Source organism: Cornus florida, unplaced genomic scaffold (genome assembly GCF_030987335.1).
Source record: "Cornus florida cultivar Cherokee Brave unplaced genomic scaffold, ASM3098733v1 CherokeeBrave_3.0.0_Hap2_Chr10, whole genome shotgun sequence".
NCBI classification, from domain to species: Eukaryota; Viridiplantae; Streptophyta; class Magnoliopsida; order Cornales; family Cornaceae; genus Cornus; species Cornus florida.
In genome coordinates, this window is record NW_026775580.1 from 100,544,975 (window position 1) to 100,553,236 (window position 8,262).

The following is an 8,262-nucleotide window of genomic DNA, read 5'->3' on the forward strand; positions in this document are numbered from 1 at the left end:
TCACAAGATCATATTTTTTTTTTAGTAATGGTGAGTGAGGCAGGTCACCAGTCTAAACAGAGTAATCGAGAGAGGTGAGGTTCTGCAAATGTTGATTTTAGAGAGGCTTTGGAATTTATAGAGAGGTTTATTCGATCTGCTCTCTCTCTCTCTACTTTCTCCTACCTACTACTTCCTTTAGTTTCAGATTTTGGCATTTTTTTTTTTTTTTTTTTTTTAATTATAAGAAAAAAAGGGCTGAGGGTTTATTCAAGGTGGACTAATGAAGGTCTTGTTGGCATATGTTTGAGTATCCCACAGGAGAAATTTGAACTGTCGAAATTCTGCTTTGAAAGGAAATAAGATACCCTTAAATCATAGAAGGTTGTGGCTTTTTGTTGTTTTTGAATTACAATATTTTCTTATTCTAGTTAAAAAATCAAATGAAGTGGAAGTTTACCGAAACGAAATGCAGATGATGGTTAAATGTTACAAAAACTGTAAATAGAGATATATATAACAAAGACAAACTCCACTGTGTTTTTCGGTAAAGACGAAACACATGTAACTTTATTGGGCTGGAGGTACTGGGATTTTAGAGTGGATCCACCTTTAATTGAGTTAAGTTCGAATCCTACGTGGCCCATTAGTGTTACCGCAACCAGAAATGGCGTATAGGCCCAGGCCCATCATGTCAACACAATCAATAAAAGGGTCCCTTTGTAATTCCCATTCCCTACCCTCTCTAGGTTTCCTGCGCGCGCAAGCCCTTGGTGAAGATTTAAGCCGCCGATAACACACTCTCTCTCTCTAGATTCCCAACCTGGCTACGGAGATTCTCTCTTTAGGATTTACACACAGTCTCTCTCTCTCTCTCTCTAAACACACAAAGCAATCATGGCGGACGTGATGTCGATGGAAGACATCAATGCTACAGCTTCGCGACTCGGAATCGATATCGCTGAAGTTGATTTGGATTCCATACGCCTCCCTCCCGGTGAAGACTTCGGCATCATAAGGTAAAAACTAAAAATCCCAAAACCCTAATTATCACATATATATATATAATGAAATTTTTGGTCATTGTGCATTTTTTTTTGGCTATTAGTGATGATGAAGATCTTAACCAAGAGGACTCTTTGGAATTCGATGGTGGGTTCGGTAACATAATCGTCGTGGATAACATACCTGTTGTTCCGAAGGAGAAGTTCGAAAAGCTTGAAGGTGTTATCCGAAAAATTTACAGTCAGATTGGTGTGATTAAAGAAGATGGTCTTTGGATGCCTGTCGATCCTGCCACCCAGAAAACCCTAGGTTTCTGCTTTATTGAATATAACACTCCACAGGTATCATTCTCTCCTCTTATGGTGCGAAAATAAGAACTCAAATATATATACACACAAATACACGTCTAAACCTAGATATCTGCACACATATGTATATGAGGTTGGAGCTCGTGAATTATATTAAATATATATTCAATGGTTTTGTTTGAGCCCTTGTAATCTGTTTGCTGTTTTATTGTGTGTGCCCCTTTCCATACATATATTACGTCTTTAATTTATCACTTTCTCGATTTTAAAATTTAAGATGATATGTGCATTTGCATTTGTGATTGGATCACATCCGGAAACTCACCAATAAGTAAATAACTATTGTCCTAAAGAAATACTTGTATCTTTACTCCTGAATTTTACTTCATGTATTTGATGTTCTTTTCTTTTGGAATGAATACTGCATATATATTTTTTCCTTCTTTTTTCTTCCTCCCCAAGAAAGAAAGTTGATATGTAACACTCCTGCTGTTGGAGAAGAATTCTGGAGCTCTATTTCATTTAGTTTAACAATGGTGTGAGGTTGTTACAAAGTTAATATGCTCAAGTTTCTGCAACAAGATTCTATGTTTGTGACTCAACATAAATGGAGAATATGTATACTCTTTGCTGAGTTTGGTCATGTGATTACTTTTAATGGTTGACTTCAGATTATACCATCTTAGGGGTATTTTTGAGAAGTCATGGTTGAAGTTGAATGCTTTTCACTCTGGATGGCTGATTTTAAAAATTACTGCCTTCTTTATTTTCAGGTCTTTTTCATGTTAGAACATATTTCATTACATTTGTTAAATTCAACTTTGTGGTAATGTACATTGAGGGATAGATTGAGCATTGATTTGCGATGAATCCATGTATTGCTTAACCTTAGCTGTTACAATGTTATTAATCCATCTGAGGCAATTTCAATATACCCTAAAATTGTCATAATTTAGGGTTGGTCTATAATAATAATGAATTCATTGATTCCTGATCGTGGTCATGGTATAATTTTTTTTTTTCTTTTGATAGGTAAGACACACATGCACGCACTATGGAAGTCTGAACTAAATTTCCTTTAATTCCAATATCAATTTGGTGCTCCCAAACGCAACATGAGTAAATTCGTAAGAGAAGTAATAGCAGAGATGTTCATAGTTGCTAGGAAATTGATAGGATTATACTCGTGAATTTTTTATTATGTTTTGTAATATATATTGTTTATGTGTTTTAATCAATATATCTGTGATATCACTGTGATGCCATGGTTCAACTTCCGCTAAACTGAAGGCTGTACTGCTACTAATGCTCAACCCAGTCTCTTTTCCAGTTTGTTGTACAGTCTGCGTTTTTAGCATTTGTCTGCATATGAATATGTGGATCTAATGCACATTGTTCGGATGCTTTCTATGCACATCAAAGCTGATCTTAGGGTTAGGTGCTTCCATGGTGTTAGGATTTGTTTGTTTAGTGTTGAAATGTAGGTGAGATGATCATTGATGATTGGAACGCTGTATACATTTGCTGTCATATTTTATGTTATGATTACTATTATTCTTGTCGATATCTATAATTTTGTTGTTCCTGTTAATTTGTGAGAAGATTCCATGTATTAATTTTGGATTTCTTCAGTATGGTAATTCCTAATTAAATTCATTTTTGTTTGGATTTGTTTTTTCTTGCCATTTAGGAAGCTGAACTTGCTAGGGAGAAAACGAATCTCTACAAGCTGGACAGAGCACATATATTTGCTGTGAACATGTTTGATGACATTGAGAAGTTTTTGAAGGTTCCGGATGAGTGGGCCCCTCCTGAAACAAAACCATATACTCCAGGGGTAAGCAATTGTATTGGATCTTTACCCCCACCCACAAATGTTCCTGTTTTTATACGTTAGATCCACTGTGAGCACTTGTCGATTTTTGGGCTCTTTGAAAGTCTAGAGGCCCTATTTGGCCTTGTCTAGTTCTCTTGGGATGCGCTCAAAAGCTTTTATTCAATTTTAATTATCAAAAAAAAAAAAAAAAATGCTAGATCCACTGGAATGGTAATATGATTTGCCGACCAGAATCTGAACAACATGATTTTTGATAATACTACTATCATATATATATAAAAGATAATGCATAAAATTAGATTTTGGTTGCTGGATTTCCTACTTTTTTGTCAATGCAATTTGATACTGTAATTTATATAAAATCCCCCTCAGATCACTATGAAAATAGGATAATTGGCTGGAAAATAGGTGAAATTGGTCCTATAAAAGAGGATGCACTTGGTAGATATAGTGATTCCATAGTTTTGCATACATGTATAAACAGATACATGTGAAGATGAAGAAATCTTCGGATGTTGAAAAACTGGTTCGGTGATTGTTGAAGCATATGATGGTCAATGATTTGTATCAGAAGTTGTTTCTGTTGGTGGAGATATAGGTGTACAAGTTGATTGGATATTATAAGGAAATTAAGTATGGAGTGTACTGTTTATTACTGTGTGGACCAGATGAAGAATATATTGTCTGTAAGTTTTTCTGAAATGAGACCATATATTTTAGATCGTTGTCACTTGGAACATAATGCACCCTGTTGATCTTTGCATAACTTTGTTGGTCGATTATGGCTACACAATGGTATTAAACCCTGTGTGTGTGTGTGTGTCTCTCTCTCTCTCTCTTTCTTTCTCTGTGAATGGTTGCCTTGTCGCTTACTTTATATTTTACAGGAAAATCTACAACATTGGCTTACTGACGAGAAAGCTAGAGATCAGTTTGTTATTCGTGCTGGATCAGACACGGAGGTTTTATGGAACGATGCCAGGCAGTTGAAGCCTGATCCTGTTTACAAACGTGCTGTGAGTGGACTTAATTTTTATGTTATTTTGATTGTCTCATTACCATCACAAAGTTCTGATGTTCTCATTAGTATGGTTAACTTCGTTAAATGATCTGTGCGTGCGCGTGCTTGTGTTTGAAGTTTGGCATAGGTCTGCTTAGAGTTTGTCCTGTTAATGATTCACATCAGAACGACAACTTTGTTACCCTACACAGTGCTTACCTTGTTATGTATTATTAAATATTTTTCCTTTTGTAATAGCTTTATTTATTTCTAATGATGGGCGATGCCTTCTCTTTGCAGTTCTGGACTGAAAGTTTTGTCCAGTGGTCCCCACTAGGGACTTACTTAGCCACAGTTCATAGGCAGGGTGCTGCTGTGTGGGGTGGTGCCACTTCCTTTAACCGCCTTATGCGTTATGCTCATCCCCAGGTTATTTTCGCTTTTGTTTTTGCTGTTCTGTTGAGTACCCATTTTGTTTTTGGTGAATCTTTAGCTGTGGTTTTATTTACTGCAGGTAAAACTGATTGATTTCTCACCTGGTGAGAGATTTTTGGTAACTTACAGCAGCCATGAACCAAGCAATCCTCGCGATACTCATGTGAGGTTTTCTACCTTCCCATTGTTCTATTTAATTTGATCTACTTTGAAGGCATCTCTAATGTTTAATATTTCAGAGGGTTGTGCTAAATATTTTTGACGTGAGAACGGGGAAAGTCATGAGAGATTTCAAGGGGAGCGCAGATGAGTTTGCAATTGGTGGAACTGGAGGTGTTACGGGGGTGTCTTGGCCTATTTTCAGGTGATCTTTTAGTAACCATTAATGTACCTGGACTCTGGAAGATTGCCATCATTAAATCTGTCTCATGGATTCCATTATTCATTTTCCAGGTGGGGTGGTGGAAAAGATGACAAGTATTTTGCCAGAATTGGAAAAAATGTTATCTCGGTCTATGAAACAGAGACCTTCACTCTTATTGACAAGAAATCCATTAAGGTTGAAAATGTTATGGACTTCTGTTGGTCACCTACCGATCCTATTCTTGCACTTTTTGTTCCTGAACTTGGTGGCGGTAACCAACCTGCTAGGGTGAGTCCAAATGTTTTACAAGGAGAGATTATTTTCCTTCTGAATTTCATTTTGGCGAGTAAAGTTTAGATAATGTTCTGCATACTTTTTTGTAGGTGAGTCTTGTTCAAATCCCAAGCAAAGAGGAGTTAAGACAGAAGAACCTCTTCAGTGTTAGTGATTGCAAAATGTATTGGCAGAGCAATGGGGACTACCTTGCGGTTAAGGTTGACCGATACACAAAAACTAAGAAGAGCACATACACTGGCTTTGAGCTCTTCCGAATCAAAGAACGGGACATACCCATTGAAGTTCTGGAGCTTGAGAATAAGAATGACAAGATTATTGCATTTGCATGGGAGCCAAAGGGCCACAGATTTGCAGTTATCCATGGAGATAGCCCAAGGCCAGATGTAAGTTTCTACTCAATGCGAAGCGGTCATAACACGGGTAGGGTTTCAAAGCTCACAACTCTCAAGGGCAAGCAAGCAAATGCTCTATACTGGTCACCTGCTGGTCGCTTCATAATACTGGCTGGGCTGAAGGGTTTCAATGGACAGTTGGAGTTCTACAATGTTGATGAGCTTGAAACTATGGCTACAGCTGAGCATTTCATGGCAACGGACATTGAATGGGATCCTACTGGAAGGTAATTTTCAGAAAGTTTTTGAATGGATAAACGGCTCTATTATTTTGCTTTAAATTTTTTTAGAACCAAAGTTTCCCTTCTGTTCATTTGTGTTGATTTCTATAATATAATAGTGCTTGTGATATGTATTATAATCTCATATTAGCATCCATTTGTATCTGTAGGTATGTTGCAACTGCAGTGACTTCAGTTCATGAAATGGAAAATGGTTTCAACATTTGGTCCTTTAATGGCAAGCTGCTGTATAGGATACTGAAGGATCATTTCTTTCAGGTAAGAAGATCCAAGTCTTCTAACGTGTTTTACTTCTCAGCAAATAAACTTGTTACTGGTTCATCTATAAAACATACGGCTTCATGGATTAAATAACGTTGTGTAAGTAGCCACCATGACTTTTAATCACTGCTAACATACATAACTAATACATTACTCATGATAACAATAACTAGAGTAACGGATACAATTAAAGAGTAACACACATAGTTACTAATTATATTTAGCGCATTCATTGGTCGGATTATTCTACCATTATAATGGACCATTTTCTGTTTCTTCAACCTTCTATAGGGATTCGATATCTTTTGACAATATTATAAGTTTTTAAATTATAACATTATCTTGAATGAGTTTTTTTTTAATAAATGAAATTGGCAAATAATAAAATGGCCTTGGTCACACAGAATCTCTGTAGAAGTTGGACATTGTTGGAGCAATTCGAACATATGTTTGGTTGTGTGAAATTATGAATTCCCTGCTTGCACTCGCCCATGATTCAACCCCTCAAAGAGGGATGCTTATTTTACTGTTGATCATTACAGTTTGCATGGCGCCCAAGGCCACCATCATTCTTGAGCCCTGAGAAAGAGGAAGAGATTGCAAAGAACCTGAAAAAATATAGTAAGAAGTACGAGGCAGAGGACCAGGACGTATCGATGCTATTGAGCGAGCAGGATCGTGAGAAGCGGAAAATGTTGAAGGATGAATGGGAGAGGTGGGTCAATGAGTGGAAACGACTGCATGAAGAGGAGAAATTGGAAAGGCAGCGGCTGAGGGATGGGGAAGCCAGCGATGAAGAAGAAGAGTATGAAGCAAAGGAAGTTGAAGTTGAGGAGTTGTTGGATGTCTCAGAGGAGGTTCTGTCCTTTGACTTTGGTCAGGAGTGAGTTGTGTTCTTTAATAAATATTTTTGAAGCTTTTAAGTTGAGTCCTTGATCTGCACTAATTAGGGACTTTAATATGTTTTTAGGGGTTAAAATGTTTGTTTATTCATGATTTACTGTGGTGTTTCACTAGGAAATTTTGTTGTTTATGCAAGCATTACTTGAATCATATTTTGCTTCTTGTGGCAAGTAATTGGGGTCTTATATGTGCGATGATTTTCAAGTTTTTGTGACAATGGCCTGCAATCCATTTTTCACAGAATTGTACATACCCCAAAAAGATGGTTCTCGTGCAAAATTTATGGTTAGTGTTCCTTGAAAAGGAATTTATGAGTTGTATAAAATCTCTGGTAGAACAATGCTATTTGGTATGCAAAAAATAATTAATAAATAAAATAATAAAAATGATCTTTGGCCCTATTTCTCTAGTTAACTTTGAAGGACCTATTATCCATTTGAAAGATCAAGTGTGAGTCATTTTCACTATATCAAAGGATAAAAATAATTTTTTGACGCCTCTCGTTGTAGTTAGAAGGAATTTATGAATTGTATGAAATCTCTAAGTAGAACAATGCTATTTGGCATGCGAAAAATGATTAATAAATAAAATAAGAAAAAGATATTTGGCCCTATTTATCTAGTTAATTTTGAAGGATCTTTTATTCATTTGAAAGCAGCGTGAATCATTCTCACTACATTAAAGGATAAAAATAATTTCATGAAACCCTCTGGTTGGCCTACTTGACAATGGGACTCTTGGTCAGATCACTTGGCAATGGGACTCTTGGTATGATACTTCATCTCATGTAAATGTTTGGTGTGACACTAAATCAATTATTAGATTTGGCTCTAATGTCAATTGTACCAGTGGTGGGAATCATGTAAATGCTTGGTGTCGCTCAATAATTAGATTTGGTTCTAATACCAATTGTACTAGTGGTTGGAATTATGTAAATACTTTGGTGTGACACCAGATCAATAATTAAATTTGACTCTAATACCATATCAATAATTAAATTTGACTCCAATACCAATTATACAGAGTTGAGTGCTTCATGGTCTTGACTCAAAAACTTAAACTTAAGTAGTACTAACATTTAATCCATATACACCTAATCATTTCTTCTTATGCAACTAATCCATTTAAAAATATTTTTGTTTTAATAATTGTGTTAAACAGAAATTTTAACACATGCCATAGATATCCAATGACTGTTAAAACAATGTAATATGAATAGGAATTAGATCTGTTTGGTAT

The 8,262-nt window shown here is 36.1% G+C and overlaps 1 protein-coding gene across 1 annotated transcript; it reads left to right on the forward strand.

The window, feature by feature from the left end:
* Window positions 1-687: 687 nt before the first annotated feature.
* LOC132276379 (eukaryotic translation initiation factor 3 subunit B-like) lies at window positions 688-7,193 on the forward strand. Its single transcript, XM_059777784.1, has 11 exons — window positions 688-998; window positions 1,088-1,325; window positions 2,983-3,129; window positions 4,017-4,145; window positions 4,430-4,558; window positions 4,644-4,727; window positions 4,804-4,928; window positions 5,018-5,216; window positions 5,312-5,844; window positions 6,009-6,117; window positions 6,663-7,193. Exons 1-11 carry the CDS (start codon window positions 877-879, stop codon window positions 7,005-7,007), a joined length of 2,160 nt encoding a protein of 719 aa, XP_059633767.1. The 5' UTR covers window positions 688-876; the 3' UTR covers window positions 7,008-7,193.
* Window positions 7,194-8,262: the final 1,069 nt, after the last annotated feature.

What these genes read in the sequence shown, in the direction of transcription:
- LOC132276379 (XM_059777784.1), top strand. Translation starts at nt 877, where the DNA reads ATGGCGGACGTGATGTCGATGGAAGACATCAATGCTACAGCTTCGCGA. An exon ending in GAAGACTTCGGCATCATAAG is followed by an intron (nt 999 to 1,087) that starts GTAAAAACTAAA and finishes TTTGGCTATTAG; the next exon opens with TGATGATGAAGATCTTAACC. An exon ending in ATCCTGTTTACAAACGTGCT is followed by an intron (nt 4,146 to 4,429) that starts GTGAGTGGACTT and finishes TTCTCTTTGCAG; the next exon opens with TTCTGGACTGAAAGTTTTGT.